The sequence below is a fragment of the Centrocercus urophasianus genome, unplaced genomic scaffold (assembly GCF_019232065.1).
Source record: "Centrocercus urophasianus isolate 14NV4802_14NV808 unplaced genomic scaffold, USGS_Curo_1.0 seq_18, whole genome shotgun sequence".
Lineage (NCBI taxonomy): Eukaryota > Metazoa > Chordata > Aves > Galliformes > Phasianidae > Centrocercus > Centrocercus urophasianus.
In genome coordinates, this window is record NW_024884733.1 from 3,638,920 (window position 1) to 3,656,970 (window position 18,051).

Consider the following 18,051-nt stretch of genomic DNA (forward strand, 5'->3'; position numbering starts at 1 on the left):
AGCTACTGGCTGTAATGTGAGCTTTCCAGGACTTGCAGGATACCTCTGTGAATGAAGCTAAACACAGGAATCCTCCTGACTTTTGGGGTGTGCCACACGCGATTGGCAGCCAAGGTATTGGGATGACAGAGCACAGATCAGAATTCATTCCTGGCAGAGGGCAAAGCAGAAGCCCTGGTCCCTGAACACCTGGCAGCTGCAGTACAGCCCTGGGCAGCGTGTCCCTGCCAGGGAGGAGGCATAGCCATCAGCTGGGAGCTGGCTCTGCTGCCAGGACCGCTGGCCACCCCCTCGCCTCTCCCTCCCCATCCCTTACTCATTCTTTAGGCAAAACAGCTCAAATAGCTCACATAGTTTGGATCTCCGTGGCACCACTTTCCCAAAATGCAGCTCCAACGGGGTAATATTTCTTAAAATAAAACCGAGATGCAGAAGGAAGGAGGTGGAAGAAAGGAAAACAAACAGCCCTTCTGGGAGCTGGCACCCCTATCCAGGCCTTCCCCTCCCCCTAGGAAGCCGCAGGAGGCCCAGCAGCATCCCCACTCCATGTCTCCATGCTTTTGCAGCAGCAGGATGCCCGTGGCGTGTGGGATTGTGGAGCTTGAGTCTTGGACAGATCACCGGGTGACTTGGCCACAGGTTCTCATGCAAGGGAAACGTTTCGGAGAAGTGAAGAGTTGTGTTATTTAAACATTGGCACTACCCTTAGCAGCATCTCTGTGCATGGTCTGCCTTGCTTTCTTCTCTGCCTCCTGCTGTGCTTGTGTTCCCAGGAGCTGCCACACTCCCAAGGTGATGGGGAGGATGCGACAAAGCACACTGGGGCTGCAGAGGCTGCCTGAGGAGGGCACTGGTTTTTTTTATGCTCTCATTCATCACATCCCACAGCCAAGAAGATCTGGGAACTCATTCAAGTTGTACAGCAACCGCATACAACACATCCAATGGGGTTGGGATCCAAGCATCCTCTGGGGTGAGCAGGAATTGCTCTCTCCACTCTCTCTGTCCCATCCCATCACAGCTGCCTTCCCTACTCTGGCTGAGGACATTACCTCTGGAGCTTGCTCTTGGCAACCTGTTGGTTTGGTCTGAAGACTTGGAGCAAGAAGAAGCTGAAAAATACAGTAGAAAGACAGGGATTTGTCTGCTGCCACTTGCAAGGGTGCTACTACCACCCTGCTCTCTGGCCACCAGTCACTACCCTGGAGTACATGGGAAGCGGATAGAGATGTCACCAGCCAGCCTGCAGCTCCCTCATCCCTCCCATCACGTACAAACCCAGGAGTAAAGCACCCCATGAAAGCAGATTGAGGCAGAGCTGCCTCATCCCATGCTGAGAGGCCTGAAGCCACGTTGGTGGAAGAAAGACATGTCCATCCATGTAACAGCCATGCTGTGCAGGGCATCCTAGGACACTTTCATAGGCCAGCCGTCGTTTTATGGGGCCTCAGATTTCAAAGCCTGCTTGAGCTTTACAAGGAGGAAATTGCCTGTGTGGTGGGGCTTTTTTTCCCCCATATAATCATGCGTGCTCCCAACAGCCCCCTTCTGAATTATGGGGACGATGTGTTCCAGTTAGATGAAACTCAGTCCTCTGCATTCAGTTCTCATGTCCAGTTGGCTGCAGCTGCTGACTTAAAACCTCATAAATACCTCTGCGGCATGGGTGAGCGTGAAGCTGGTGTATCCAGACCAGCCAAGTCCAGGGAGTTGAGTTTCCAGGTGTCTCCCTTGTGGACACAGCTCTTGGAGCTGTACAGGGTGCATTGATGCTGGTGTCCAGGGACAGCTGGCTGGGACATGAGGCTGGTGCAAGTGGGAAGCTGCTAAACGCAGCACAGTGTGTTGAGATGAATGGAGGACCCCATCTGTGGTGGTCCTGGATGGCTACTTCCCAGCTTGGCTGCTGCCTACCATGTGTAGTGCTGCCAGCCAAATCCAGATCCTGGTGATACTTGCCTTGGTGATATCTCTCCTTTTCCTCTTCTGGGAGTTCATATGTATACATAACACATGCATCTATCTCTTATCCAGGCTCTGCTTTGAGCAGTGTTGTCTAGTTTGTGGGCGAAGCTTGGGCTCAGTAAATTCCAAAAGGTTTCCTCTGGGCAGAGATGCAGGAAGGTCCTAGGACTGATTGCATTGCTCTGCCTTGTGGAGTTCCACAAGAGACCCTACACCTCAGGGAGCGTGCTTGTGTCCTCCCTCCACCATCTCCCTAACGACTCTTTTCTCACTCCTCCGCAGCACATCGTATGCACGGGCAGGCTGCAATGGTACCCAGACCCCTCTGCCATCCACTGCATCCAGTCGTGTGAGGTAAGCTCCCTTTCCCAGCACATGGGACAGCTCCAGCCCTGCGGTAGTGCGGACGTGGGGTCTTTATGACCACATGAGGTCTGTGATGGGTTGGCATGGAAAAGGTCTGCTGGTGTTTCAGTGTTTTGGCATTCATTCGGAGCGTGTGGCTGGGGCAATGCTGGGGGTGAGCTGCAACGCGCTGCGTGGCCACAGAATGGGTCCAGGGCTTCGAGCCGCGTTTCCTTCCTTGCACTCCTCTCGGCCAACCCGGGAAGAAAATTCTAGCAAAAGGATTTCACTGGCAAGGGGTATCCCCAAAAAGCGCGTGCTGACTCCAAGCCTGAATATTTCCTTAACCAGAACTGCAGTTCTAGAGTAATACTGGTCCAGAAAAGCCCTGTGTGACTCACGCGTCCAACCAAAACAAGGAGGATTTCCAGCGTCGTGTGTGCAAAACAAACCGCTCCCCAAGAATCTGCAGACAAAGAATTCCTTGCAGAAATTGGTTAGCCACTCATTTGGTTTTGAATAATTACCCGGCAAGAGAAAATCATAGGCAGCCTGGAGTCGGTTCACAGAGGAAATGAAAAATAGGCAGTCTTTGTCGAGCACGATTTGTTATTATGATTGAGGGTAAAAAAAAATAAAAGGGGGAGGGCGGAGGGTGAAGAGGGAATTTTGGAATGTTGTCTGCTGAAAATTTGGGATTTCTACCAAAAAGGAAAATGTAAATGAAGTCTACACACCAAAAATAGCTTTGGGTTTTGCTGATTTTTTTTTTTAATGAACTCATTTCAATGCAAATGATCGGGTTTTGCTCACTAGTTCTGCCTAGCTCAGCTCTTTGTCAGCTGAAGCGTGGAATAAAGGGCAGTACGTGTGACCGTGTGTGACCGTGTGGCCTCGATGCTGCGGTGGACATGTCCCCAGGGAGGAAATGTGCTTGGCAGGATGTGCAGCAGTTATCTACCAAACCTGGTGGCTTGCGTCTCACTCCTATAATCTGTATGGTAATAGGTTGCTGTGTGTTAGAAAGGAGTTGGATGGTTGAGTACCAGAGCTCAATGGTGGATCCAGTGCCTTGGGAGCTCCATGCCTCCTAAAGCTCAGCTCCAGGGCAGTATATTTGAAGCAGGAAGGTTTTGTGGCTCACCTTGGGTCTGCATCTTGAGTGTGAGATCCCATAAGGGATGATGGAAAAATGCTGGCTTGTTTGTGTGTGAGAGAGAGAGGCACTGACTCTAAAATCCCAGTGTCTCATAGCAGTGCTCTCTGTCTTCTCATTAGCCACCTAAGCATGCTCATGGTCAACACCAACTCTTTCTGCTCCTGGATGCAGTGCCCTAAAAGCAGGTAGTCTACTCTTGTCATTACTATCATATCCTTTTCTACACCTTTTCTGCTTTCAATTTCCTGTAGAAATGACCGAGCAGTACACGCTCTCCCAGATGCAGTCTCACCAAATCCCTGCACAAAGCCTATGTGTAAATCTCTTTTGATAAGACCCAGGAACATATCTGTCATTTCTGCAGTTGCATCAGTCTGGCAGCTCAGAGAGACCTGAGGTCAGCAAGTACACCCAGATCTTTCTCTGCATCCTTTGTTTCCAACTGATGAGCTCCAAGCTAACAGCAGATGTTTTACTATCAGCACAAGAGCTTGCCCTTCAATTTTACACAAGTGAATGTCATCCTGTTTCTTTCCCTAGTCCTGAGGTCATCTCTTTGTCAGATATCCTGATCCTGCTCTGTGGAACAATGCCTTCCTCTTTGTTAGCAATTTCATCAGCCAGGCCTGTTTTTAAGGTCACAGTCACTCACTGCAATACTAATGAAGATTCATCCTTCGGGCTGTTTTCTTTGCCCTGATGCTTTCCTTTCAGAAACAGCTCACAGCCACCTCCTCCCTGCTCTCCTCCTCTTTTCTCATGTCTTTGATTACTCTTTTTGTTGGACTGATTAGCCAATCTTCTAATACATGCTTTATAGTAGACATTATATTGCCACAACTCTTCCCTGAAGGTATTGCTCAGAGGGCTGCTAGGCACTGGGAAGATGAGAAGTGTTACCAGTCCACTTCTCTGACCAAAGGAAGTGCCCCAAACTTGATTGCCATCACATCTGTGCTCTCTTGCACTCTCACTCCCTACTCCCCTTCCTCTCCTGCCTGCATCTCCCTGGGTGATCTTGCAGGCCATTTCACTTGGGGGCCGATCTCTTGTGGGCTGTGGAGATGCCAAGCAGTGAGAGTAGGGTATGGATGGAATACAACCCATAACCTGGCCTTGCTGCATGACATCCCCTGCTCATTCCCTTATCTTCTTCATCTGCCTGCTCAAGGAATCTTCTGCTTTTGGAGCTCCTCCTGGGTTTGGTGTGTTTCAGCTCGACTTGCTAGCTGTGTGGGATGTCTTAGGCCCAGATTCCTCCCTATCTAACAGTAATCCCTCACTGGAGGCATCTCTTTTGGAGCCCAGCCTCTGCTCTCCACGCCATTCCAGTGGCCTCTCCAGGTCCCCTCTGAGTCACCCTTTGGAGATGCTGTTGTCTCTTACTGAGTGCACTGGATGAGGAATTGCTTTCATCTGGCCGCCTCATACAGGGTACAGCCCTATTCAGGAGAAGTGCAGCGCTCCTGGCTGCTGGCACGGTCCCTCCCCACAGGGTCCTCTTCAGGCTAAGGCACAGTAAGCAGCAGCCAAGCCCAGCTTTGACCAACCCAGCCCCACCTCGCCAACCTCTTGCTGGAAATTTCAAGTCACCGAGTAATGGCATCAGTGAGATTCTCGCTCATCTCTCTCCTCTGCTGGCAGCAGACCAGCCTGCCTGCTCATCCCTCTCACTCCTCTCCCCACCTCCCTTCCCTTTCCATTAATCTGGCCATCCATCTGCCTCCTGTCTCTCGCTGCTCTGTGCCAAGTTCCCCATCCCCTCCGTGTGGAGGCACGTAGTTCAAGGAAAGAGGGAGTGATGTGAACCCTTCCAAAAGCCCATCAGGAATACAAGTTAGCACCGAGACAGTTTGCCTCTCAAGGGCCAGCGGAACATCTCATCCCCTTCCATCCGTAGGAAAACAGATGGCAGCACTGGACGGAGAGGGGAGGGGGCTTGGGGCTGGGAGGAGGAGGAGGGAAACCACTTGTCCTCATTGCTGACCTGGTACTGTGTGAGTCCATGCATGAGGGTAGCTAGTGCTTGTCACACCTGGGAAAGCAAAGCAGTCTTCAGTCCGCCAGCTCTGCACTCTCCTTACCCTCACTGCAGGAGAAGAACACGGTGGTTCAGGTGGAAAAGCCCACCTCTTTTATCACCGTCATATTCACAGGATGGAGTAAGACCACCATCCTGAAGAAAAATGCAGGCTGCTCTTATAGTGATCAAGCAGACATGGGCAGCCAAGCCCTTCTGCACCATTTCCACTTGCACAGATAGCGAAGGGTTAACAGTAGCAGGTGTAGGCACCCTTTTTGCCTTCTCAGTGGGGAACACCTGGGGTTTTGGAGCTGGCCTGAGCTCCCAGGCTCTGCCTGCCCTGCCTAAGGCCTCCTGGCTGGGCTCTGAGCAATCCTGCTGGGGCACAGCCAGGAACATCGGCACGAGGCCACCATGGGTGATAGCAGCCCATGGCAGGAGGCTGTGGCTGGCGCGAGCTGTCAGGGATTTTGCAGGTCTTTTCTCCATGAGGACAAGGTCTTGCTGCCCTTGCGTGCGCTGCCGATCATGTTATCACGATCGTAAAATGCTAAGCTGTTTTCTCTTTTGTGGTTTTCCTGAGTAATTGCAGTGGAAATTATGAGTTAGGGATGGAGGCGTGTTTGTGGCTGCAGTCTGTTCTCGCCTCTCGTGACTCAACAGGTAGCTGGGACCCAATGGGTCTGTTGCCTGCAACATGGGTCCTCTGCTCTTCTCAGTGCTGTGCGCAAAACCCTCCCTTGGCACCTCCATGGCTTGTGTCCAGCATTTGGCAGCCACAGTTAACCCCTCTGACAGCATGTACAATAAAGATGGGGAAGTCTCACCTAAAATCAGGGTCCCACTGTAACTTGATGCAATGGGGGATAGGATGGGACCCTGAGCAAAATGGGGCCACTCAGCAGGTGGCTGCCTCTTCCCCACATCCATGAGACATTTTGCTGCCACACCACAGGGGCTCTTGTGTTACACTGTGCTCAGCACAGGGAACCAGGCAGAAGTATAATGCTGGAAGAGGCCTCTTCTGTGCTCCTGGCCCATAGGGCAGTGGGGTGCCCCAGCTGCTCTGAAAAGCAGCCAGGTATCTCAACACGGCCATTTAAATTCACTCTCACAGGCAGCCCAGGGAGGTGTTGGAATCACCATCCCTAGAGGTGTTCAAGAGCCGTGGAGATGTGGCACTGAGGGACGTGGTCAGTGGGCATGGTGGGGGTGGGTTGACCATCAGACCATGATGACCGTGGCAATCGTAGAAATCTACTCCAACCTTAATGCTCCCTCCATGAGAGCATTTTGTGACTCCTTTATCCAGTCTGCCTTCTTCCTCTGTCTGCCACCTGGCTTTGAAAGTGTGGAGAAGATCCTTTTGCAAGAAGCAGGGTGACTACTGTTCCTTCAGGTGTTCCACCAGAGCTCACAGGGCCATGTTCTCCAGGTGAGCACACACCTAACGAGTTGCCCAAGACTCTGGCACATTCCCATGTAGGACGGTGTGTGCCGTGTCTCAAGAGAATGTAGTGAAGCAATCCTTGTGACTAAACTGAAGTTTGTGGTCATTGTGGGCTTAGACGCCGCCCCTGGCCTGAAAGGGGAAAGCCCTGGGTGGCAGGCAGCCCTCTAGAGATGGAGCTGTCTATAGATACCTGCTGGGCACATTTCCATGATGCTTACCTCTGGCTGTGGGCTGACCTAGCACAGATTGCTTCTCCTACAGCATTCCCCTGAGGTGTGCTTTTCCTGCCCTGCATACAGGTGGAGTTTGTTTTCTTAAGAGGCAAAGCAAATGGAAGGGCACCCAGAGACCACACAGCAACACCATGCCAGGGACAGGCTGCAGAGCCCCAAGTGCTGCCTCCTTCTCTCAGACATTGCCATCACGCAGCTGGGGACGCAGACAGGAGTGGGAAACCACTGGAGGCACCCGCTGAAATCAAAATCACTGAGTCGCATTTGACAATAAACAAACATCCCTGAGCGCAGCCTGGCCAACTGCTCTTCCAACACGAATATTCCCCTTCAGCTCCTTCATCCCTTGTACATTGTTTTTCTTTCTGTTTAAGATCTGTAACAAGAACTTGGCAGAAACCAGATACAAGTGGGTCAGGAGGCCCTTGTGGTTTTCAGGGCTTGTTTTCCATAACCCGTCCTATCCTGCAACATACTTTGCACGAAGGGCTTGGCAGGCGATGGCTCTGCCAGCAGTGGGCATGGTGCTGGGGGCAGGGTGGCAGGCTTATGGGATGGGGAGCCCTGAGGACACCCCTCGAAGACCCTCGGACTTGCCAGGAGTGCTGTCTGCATGTGGCATTTCCCTGCACTGCCCCTTGCTTGTTCTTTCCTGCCTTTGGGTTATTCCTCCTTCTGTGACCTCTGAGCAGTGAGATCAGGATGTACAAGGGACAAGGCTAAGGGGACACCTGGAGAACCTGAGAAGATGTGATTGATAATGAGTGGCTTGGGAAGACCAGCAAGCTCGGAAACAACTGACGCTTCTTCATTTCACTTCCAAGCCATCCTTGGGGCATGTGGTTCCTAGGGCAACAATTAGCAAAAATTTCTTCTCAGAAGGAGTGGTGATGCAGTGAAATAGGCTGCTCAGGGAGGTGGTGGAGTCACCATCCCTGCAGGTACTTAAGAACCATGAAGATGTGGCATTGAGGGATGTGGGCAGTGGGCATGGTGGGATGGACTGGGGTTCACTTGGGGATTTAGAAGTCTTCTCCAACCTTAATGATTCTGTGATTCTAAAAGGTGCACAAAAATGGCTTGGAAGACAGAAACCAGGTGACACAGAAATAGTGGACAAAACACTAGGGCTGCAGGAATTTATTCCTCTTTCGTCTTCTCCCAGACACTTGGTCTCAGGTGCTTCCGGCCAAATTTCTTTAGCTCTTTTCCCTCAAAGTCTCTTCTCCTGGGCACAGCAGCTGGGCAGCACTCACTTGCTGTTCAGAGTGGTTCAGGGCAGCGAGGCATCCCAAAAATCTTCTTGACCAGATGCCAGCCCTGTTCCCTCTCTGTCCCTCTCTGTGTTTTTCAGACCTGATTTCCTCCTTGCATGCCAGAGAGCCTCAGGAAGGAGAGAGGGAGAGTCAGCATGCTCGGGGTGTCGGGGAGGGGGGAGAAAAAATAATGAAATAAAAGGCACGCTGCAATAGAGAGAGGGCCAAGAAAAATATTCAATCCAAACAATGAACATTGTCATTTCCTCCCACAGTCTGCATTCCCCGTCAACTTCCCTGGGCAAGCTGGAGAGCCAAGAATTGCCGGGCTCCTTGCCCCACCAGCAGCAGCAAGGAAGGGGATGCATCCTGGGGACAGTGTGCTGTAGCATCCCTCTAACAGTGGCTGTGGCTGGAGAGATGGAGAGCAGCCTGCTGTCTCTATAGCGAAACAGTGCTTTGGACTGGTGCTGAAGGGATGGGACAAGAACTTTTGCATGAGGGGTTTTCCAGGGACACAAGTGAAGACCATGGGGTGGTGGATGCGTGGAGGGTTGAGTAAACCTGGCTTTTAACAGGGCTTTGGGCACTCTTTGTGTCCTCCTTGAGACTTCCTGGAATAGCAGAGCTTTCCTGGGGCTGCAATGGGGCAGCAAAGAAGGAAAGGCATGGAGGTGACCCCTGCCTCCAACTCCAGAACAGCTCAATGTCCTGTGGCCATCAGCCTGGCTTTGGGCTGACACTCATCAACCACCAACTGGTTTTCACCTGTGCGAGGTGAGAGTCACTGCTTTCTTGTGTCTGGTGCTGAGCACATGTTGATGCTCCTGGAAAACCAAGTGCACAGCAAGTAGAGGCATGTCCCTGCAGAGGTTATCACCCAGCCATGACCCTGCTTCCTTTACTGCACCATCTCCCTTTGATCTCCAGTCTCCCCATGGAGTTTGGCAATGACATCTCCAGGGCTGGTCTCTGCCTGTTGCCCATGCCAGAATGCTGCTTCCCTGCTCTTCTGGGGCTGCTGTGAGAGCTACAGCTGAGAAGAACAAAGGCACCTGCAGGGTAAAACATGGCCATCCCAGAATGCAGAGGGCCTGAAGTCCATCAAAATACTGTTTCCCAAAGGAAAGGATACAAAGACAGCAAGAGGTCTGATGGCTTGGTAAAAGCACAAGAGCAGTCTTCATGCCCTCCTTACATGGAATCAGTGTGGCTGCAAAGCACAGAACCTGCACAGCATCCTAGAGGCTGGGAGGAAATATTTTGCTTACGGAGGCTGAATTCTGAAACTAGGATCTGGGCTTTCTCTAGCTGTAGGCAGATGGAAATCGCAAGCATTTTCCACAGCAGCACAGAAGAGCTGTTCAGTACGTAATTGGCCAGGTGCACATTGCATTTTTTTTCTTTTTTCCACCTTTCTCTGAAGCATCTGGAATGGGTCATTGCCAGTAGATAGGTACTGGGCCTTCAGGTCTGCTCAACCAGAGCAAGGCCTGCATTTCTGAGAAATGCTGTTCACCAAGTGCCCATGACGCAGCACCAAAATATGTGCAATACTGATGGCATCTGTGGTTTATCCGTTCTGCTTTGCTGCCTTCCCCAAACCCAGCCTCTCTGGCTGCCTTGCTCACCGCTGTTCCTGTCACACCCTTCCAAGCTCTTTCACAGTGAATCAACCTACATATAAGATTGAAGAAAAGCATCTGGACCCCATCCACCTAGCTGATGACTTTGGGACAAGAACAAAGGAGGTGGCCCCATGCTCCCATATTGTCTGGTCTGGTTCATCTGCAGGGACAGAGCCAGCAGCCTCAGCTCCTACTCTGAGGACACTACAAGGGTGAAAGAAAATGCTGTGAGCAAAATACTTGGTGCACAGTTACTATTTTTATTAGGGCAGCGCATTGCCTGGCTCTGTGGTGCCAGGTGCCATTCTCCACGTGCTAACACATGCCCTGGCGATGTTTCTGCCAAGTCTCAAGATGGATGACAAAGCCCAGCTCTTGGTGGCATGCAGCCTGGCCCTACAGCTCCCCATCATGTTCTAACACACTTCCAAGTCTTTCTGGAGACCATGGCACAGTCCAGCCTCTCTTTGCCCCATGCTGGTGTATTTTTCTGCAGAGCCACACAGCATAAATGTGGGCTGGTACCATCCATAGGTGGCTTTCTCTCTCAAATCACCTGCTCATACTTGGTTGCACTGTCTGTGTCCTTCTCTAGACTCTTGCAAGACCGTGATGAGACTAACGCGAGCATGGACCAAGGGAAGCCAAGGGGAGCACTACAGTTCGCTCTCTTTGCTTGTAAAAATGAGAGCTATCTGGAGGCTCTTTGGCAAAGCAGCAGGATTCATGGCATTTCCATCGGAGATCCAATGAGAGCTGCAGCAGCTCCTCATCAGACCAACTCTGGTTGCTCTCCTTGATCTGCCACTGTCCTGTAAGCAGTGAGGCTGAACCTGTTCTGGTGCTGCGAGGAATGGGGCCAGTGTCCCCAACCCATACTCCTGGCTCTCAGGAGTCTCCAGTCCAATTAGTCATTTCTTATTTTCCCCTCATATGTTTTTCCAATGTAATTTGGAGCATGAGCTGTTAAGTTTCCCCAACATGTGTTGCCATAGGAGCCTATATTTGTTTGGGGTGGGGTATGCACTCTGGAGGATAGAGGAAAGGGGGCAATTAGCCCTAATAGTTATAGAGAGAAAGTGAGAGCGTCTCCTTGTCCATCCTGTCCCTGCCTTTGTCCTCCCCCACCTTGCACACAAAGCATGATCTGGAAATCGTTTCAGACCTGTGCAGCTGGGACCAGCAATCCTCTGCGGTAATTAGATGGAAACTACAGAAGCAGCGGGTGTTGTTTTGCCAGTGAGTCATGAAACATGGAGTGAAGCTCAAGGAAAAACTCCACCATGAAAGAAAATCATGCCAAGAGCGTGTCCCCACCAGCGGCCAGTCCCCTGCCTGCATCCTGCACCTGCCAGCCCCAGCTCACCAGAGACTTCTACTCGCCATTCTTTAAGAGCTATTGGGGATCTTTGTTGGAAGTGTTTACCCTTTTGTATTCGTGAAACTGTACCCTGAAGTCCTCTGATTTATCATTTGGGACCACTAGACCCACTGAAATGGGTCTGGCTGCTTTCCTGAGCAAAGAGATGGCCAGGTTTCTACCAGGAGCCTCTTCTGATGGCAGCAGGAGGATGGCCACAGTTGTTCAGCCAGTAGCTGCCAGTGCAGAGCAGGAGAAATATTTCATTGCTAATCACCCAGATAATGAATGGCCTCTCCATTCTGTTAGCACATCCCATTGTTGCTTGGCGGTGCTGATGTGGATCTGTGCTAAATAAACTTCGGCTATGGCTTCTGACAGCTCTTTGCAAGCACTCCCCATGCACGCTGCTGGGTTGCACCAGTTGTGCGGCGTTGTTTCTCAGGCCCAGCTGGCTGCTGCTCAGCCCCAGTTACTTGTTTCTCTTCTCTAATCAGATGACTCATGTAGCCAGACAAAAAAAAATTAAGTGGATTTCTGAATGGCTGTTCGTGCCGTTTTATGTTTCTGGTCAGAAAGCTATTTTGCTGGAATAGCTTTCTGCTTCCACAGTACAGATGAAAGTATGGAAGGCTTGTTAATGTTGGGGCACTAGTTTGAGCTGCACAAAGACAGGCCCTGCACATCTCCTGCAGACCAGGGAGACCCCATGGTGACTCACAGCAGGGCAGCAAAGGGCACTGGGCTGTGCCACTCAGTGAAAGTCCCCCACTACTCAACCATATGGAGCCATGAAGCAGAGAGATGAAAATGAAGATGGCCAAGTCTGAAGCTAGAAGGTGGCCACGTTGCCAATATTTCTCATTATCAGTAGGGTTAATGCCTTCTCTACTCAAGCCAGAGTTCGATTTTGACCACAGGGAGTAAGTGCTTCGAGATCTCTTTTTCCCATCTGACCACTGGATAAATAGGCTTGTAGTACAGCCTGGCAAAGTTTGGTGGAGCTGTGTGCTGTAGAGAGGGCTAGAGCTGCCTCTAGAGTACTGTAGGGACATGTCCTCTGATGTCAGAGTTAGACTAAGAGCCTTCTGGTAAAGGCTTAGTCCTTGCCACCATTGCTTGTCGATTCTTGGCTTGGGCACAGGAACTTTTGGGGCACTCCTGACCTTGGACTCCCTAGTCCAAGGGAAATAAAGTGTCTGTTTTCCTAAAATTGATCCTCTTGCAGGATGCTCTATTGATCTTAACTGCCTCTCTGCTCTTAGCTGCCCAAGTCAAGTCATCAAGCTCAACTTCAGAGCCAAGCCCATTAGAAGAAGGGTTTCTGGTGGGAAGAGTGGCAATGGAGAGAAGAGCTGGGTCAGCCTCTTACAGAGCCCTTCTCAGGCTGTGAACATGCACAGCTGCATTGCAGTGCCATTGCATGAGAGCAGTGTACAGAGGGCTTGCTGAGGACATGGGATTTCTGCTCCTGGGGGGAACTTTGCTCCTTTGAATAACCCTTTCAGCAACAACTTGTTTCTCTAGCCCTTCCTAGCAGATGGCTGGTGTGACACCATCAACAACCGGGCATACTGCCAGTATGATGGGGGTGACTGCTGCTCCTCCACGCTGTCCTCCAGGAAGGTAAGTCAGCATTCTCCACAGTATGGGCATTTGGGATTAAGTGGTCACCATCAGCCGTGCTTTGCTGGCTGTGGAACCAGGCCTGCAACAGAATTCTCCCATCAACAAACCCATGATTTTAAACCAAAACCAGCTGAAGCTGATAGACATCATTCCACTGATTGCAGTGAGGTTTGGACCCATGCCAGAGGGACAGAGAGCTCAACCCAGCTCCTGCTGAGGCTCACAGGATTCCCTCTCAATTTGGGAAATAAGTCCCAAATACATGCCTTCCATAGGATGTAGCACTAGTCATGGTGAGTCAGAAGTCACCTTGTTGTAAAATTGAGTGATCTCAAGGGAATTTGGCATTTTGGCATGGTCCATTGGCATCTGCTATGAGTTGCCTTTCCCAGTTCTCCTTGGGAGGGGAAAAAAAAAAAAAGAGAGATAGCATATAGGGAGAAACTTGGCATTAGAGTTGTGCAGACCCTCTTCTGTGTCCCACAAACACCCCTCCCACCTAACCTGCTACCCAGCACTCACAGCCCATCCTTCCTAAACATATCCAGCAGCAAAACAAACCATAGGGCACGAGAGAATTTCTCAGTGCAAAAATATGTGAATTTGGATCTTCTCATCTATGTTGTGGAGCTTGAATCATTTTTCCTTTCATCACACGCACACACAGAGTAAGGTAAAAATGAAATCCTGGGAAGATCCAGTTGAGATAGGAGAGAAGAGGCTTTACAGCCAGGTGATGAGTGAAACCTCCACACTGATAGCACATCTCAGAGCAGGGCATGGCTCTTGGAGTTGAGGCATCTGGATCTCTGGCCAAAATAAAGGGCAGGCAGTCCCAAGGAGACACAGCCCAGTTTGTGTGCCCCACAGGCAGCTCTCCAGCAGCACGAGCCTCTTGTGTTTCTCTGTTAAGGATGGAACACACCAAATTCTCCAGCCTCTCACTGGCTGCCAAAAATCAGATATGCTCCCACAGTTAGAAAAACTCCAGGCTCTGAGCCTGGTTTGCATAAAGTCTCCATAGGAACTGGTTACCTTAACTCCCATGGCCCACTGCTGGGCATCTGTTGACCAGGAGCCAGATATTCTGCTGGTGCCCTTCCACCCTGCTCTGCTGTCATTGGCTGAGGTGACATAAGCTTGCTTGGCTGGATACAGTTGATGTAGTCAACCTTCTCTCATGCATGTGGATGACCATAGATGGACCCACTGCCTCTCCTGCCGAAGACCATTCCTGACCACGCTGCATCCAGCCTGCCTGAGTTTTCTTTATCTGTTGCATACAAGAACTGTAAGCATATAACTTGGTTCCTACACCAGGCAATATGGAGGTTGCTGTGGGTAGGAGGTGCTGAGTTCCTCCAAGAGGTGGAAAGGACAAGGCCATACTATGGCTGAGCCTGGAGAACCAGGAACAGCTGGAAGGACAGGACCATGGGCTCAGACATAGACAACGTGGGTCAAAGTAAAACTGAAATCTAGACATGTCTCCCCTAGTCCAAATGGCTAATGCCCATCAGGCATTTCCCCCTAATATTTGGGGCACAAGACCAAAGCTCACCTGTGATGGCAAAATTTGAAATGCAAATTGCTGAAGAGGAAGACACTAAGAACAAAGCCCAGCCATGGGGCACAGCTTGGGACACCCCACAGCGGAGCTGTTTCTCAGTGATGGTGAAGCCTGGTGGTCTCCTCTACACCACCTTCAGCCCAAAGCCTGCCCATAGCAAGATGGAGAAATACTATGTAGGTGGGCAAGGGATCTCAGAGTGGAGGCTCGATCTGGGCTAACATCTCCTTTGCCTCATTGCAGGTGATCCCATTCGCTGCTGACTGTGACCAGGACGAGTGTACTTGCCGCGACCCGGCGGCTGAGGAGAACCAGTAGAGGGGGCATGGAGGGCCTCTATCAGTCAGGCGAGTGCCGGAGGAGTGAAGGGACACCAAAGGAGGCAGCAGGGTGCCGGGGCAGGAGGCACAAGGATGAGCCAGACAGGAGGATGGCAGTGGAGGCCGCCGAGTAGCTGGTGGCTGTGGAAAAGGAGGCCAGGTGGTCCCATCCCCATCCCCATAGGCTCCTGCCGGGGACTTCGGGTCCAGCCCAAGGGGCTCCACGCGGGGTCCGGCACCAGGAGCCTGGATGCGGCTGCAGACATGTGTCCTGGTGCAGCGTTTTTGCTCTGGATTTTGTCACTATTCACTCCCCTCCCTCTGCTGTACAGGCTTCTTTTAGCAAGGTCGAGGTAGTTGTGATCTCTGCAAATATTTAAACTTAATTATATATATATATACATATATATATATATAATATATATAAAGTATTATATATTATATTTTCTTTGCTCTTGATGAAGCTGAGAAAGGATACCCTTTGTCACACACCCACGCTGCTGTGAAGTACAAACCATTGGGAAAAGTGCAGGTCAGGGCAGGAAGAGCAGGGAATTTCCCCTCGTTTGCGGAGCAAGAGCTGGAAGGACGGCAGAGAGAGAAGCCAAACATCCCAGCCAACTAGGAGGGAGTTCCTGGTGGATGGCGTGGAGGCCAGGACCTCCAGGTACTCTCAGTATCTGCTGATGGCAGGTGTTGCCCTTGGGATTCACTGGAGCTTTGCTTTGCTCTGGTCCTGGAGTAGGATTTTGAGGTTGAAAAGGGATGTTGTGCCCTAGACTTGCCTTGGCTGTTGAGACCCAGATAGACGAAGGATGTGATGGGCAAGCCAGAATAACTGTGATGCTCTGCAATGAAGGAGGCTGAAGGGGTCCTCCTTTTCTTTCCCCTATCTCCAAACACGAGCTTCAACAGTGCAGTCAGCAGATCTTGGAGGAGAACAGGCCCTGTAGCAAAGGGAGGGGAGAACCCCAGTGACTCATCAGGATTCTTTGAGTACCATCTCCCACTGAGCTTTTGCTTACTGCCATCTCTGTGGCCCTTTGCACTGCATGCCCAGTACAGCCTTTCTTGGGTCATTTCCTTCTGTAGAGACCAAGTGAAATTTGCTCCTAGCCTCGAAAGAGCCCAGCAAAAAACTTTGGCTCCCAGGGCTGATTCCACAGGCTTGGAGTCTGGACACAGCCCCATAGATACAGAGGGTAGGGAAGGTACTGGCTCAGCTGGAACTGTCACTGCTGGTTTTATGCTACAAAGACAAAAGTGTTGGAAAGAGCAGAGAATGGACCATGGAGCAAGAGCATAGAAACCCATCTGTGTCCAGGAGCTCTGCAACCCCATTCTGTGGCTGGGAGCCCCACATCTGCTCCACTACATCCCCAGAGCACAAGCTGAGCCAGTGGAGCCAGGCTCCGAACCAGGGTTTGTCTGGCACCAAGCGATGGAGAGAGGGTGACACGGTGTGGAGAGACTGGGGATTGTCAAGGCATCCTTTGGCTTTTTGCTAGCATCCTTCCTGCAGCCTACGTTGTCAGGAATTACATTTGGCTGAAGGAAAGGAGCAGGGGGCAGAGGCACATGGATATCCCAGCAGTCCCAGGCAGGAGATGCTGTGACCTCCTCTGAGCCTTTTCCTTATCTTTCACCCCACAGCCAGCCTTCTCCTGCCTTGGTGTCCCAGCCTACCCATCACAGCCATAGCAGGGCTGAGGGACACCTTGGGGAACTGCTGGCCATGGGACCATGGAATCCACACATACATGGAGTGCAGGTGACCCACGGAGATAGATAGGAGAATTTCATGCCCTGGTATCTTGCCCCCTGCTCAATATCAGCTCTACTTGGGCACCTATGTGTTTAGATGCCAACATTTGACTTTTTTTTTTTTTTTTTTTTTTTTTTAATTAAAATTGTTGTCTTGGGCATGACCCATCCCTGATCACCATGGGCATAAAGACTGGTGGGCAAGGTGCTGGCTTGGCTGGGGGAGATTTGTGCTTCTCATGAATGGATAGCTTCTACGTACCAAAATATTGTTCTTCTATAGCAACACTGAGTGGTTTGTGTCCCCTTTAGGGTTTTATTCACAATGGAGGCTGCTGCTATTTTTATTTTTTTGTATTTGATAATTATTTTTTATAAAAATCTATGAAAAATAAATAATCTTCTCATCCTTCACCTCTCCTGCTTCCTTGCTTCAACTGAAGTTGGGCTGGGCTGGGAGGGGAAGACAGTTGGGCATGTAAACATTTGGGGAAGCACTCTAATTACCTCTTCTGCTTCTCTTCTCTTGTTCTTCCCTTCCCTTCCTTTCTTTCATCCTTCCCTTTCTTCCTCCCTTCCTTCCTTCCTCCCTCCCTTCCCTTCCGTTCCCTCCTCCCTCCCCCCATTCCCCTTTCTCTTCCTTCCCTCCCTCCGTCCCCTCCCTCCCTCCCTCCCTCTCTCCCTCCCTCCCTCCCTCTCTCCCTCCCTCCCTCCCTCTCATTCTTTCCTTTCTACCAGCTGGTCCTTGTGTATGTGCACAAAAAAGCCCTGCATTAAGTGGGCAACCTCACTGTGGCACCCAGGTATAAGGACACAGGGACCAAAATGAACTGATGCCACAGTACCAGATGATCCCTGTCCCATGGAAGACTCCAAAGCCCACGAACACCCCATGTCCCCAAGGCAGAGGACACCAGTTGGTGGCCAGTGTCCCCCTCTCTGCATCCTGGCTCCTTCACTCACCTGCCCTAAGAACCCCAACTTCACGTGGCAGGATTTGATCAGCCTAAATCTGTGCTGGGAGCTGTTTGTCTTTCCTCTGCCATGTCTGCCTTGCAGACGGTGGAGAAGGTGAGTCATGGCTGAGTGAGTGGAAAGATCAGGAAGGACTGGAACTCCTACAGAGAACAGGGCATTACAAGGCTCTGCAGCCTCCAGCGTGGAGGTAGCAACCAATCAACCAGGATTCCAGGTATAGGTTTTGCACTCAGAATAATATCCAGGACAGTAGCCAAGTGAAGAGCTGGTTTCTCATCTCATCCCCTCATCACCAAGTACCAAACTTCAGAGCAAGAGGCCTCTGCATTCCCAAGACAAAGGTTACACAGTTCAATAAGGATAGTGGT

At 51.0% G+C, this 18,051-nt stretch overlaps 1 protein-coding gene across 1 annotated transcript in view; it reads left to right on the forward strand.

Annotated features, from left to right (window-relative positions):
• PAPPA2 (pappalysin 2) overlaps positions 1-14,939 on the forward strand; it is a 71,771-nt gene extending 56,832 nt beyond the window's left edge. Inside the window, exons 20-22 of the mRNA XM_042819834.1 lie at positions 2,248-2,319; positions 12,950-13,048; positions 14,865-14,939. Of these exons, the coding sequence (XP_042675768.1) occupies positions 2,248-2,319; positions 12,950-13,048; positions 14,865-14,939 (246 nt within the window). The remainder of the gene's footprint in view (positions 1-2,247; positions 2,320-12,949; positions 13,049-14,864) is intronic.
• Positions 14,940-18,051: the final 3,112 nt, after the last annotated feature.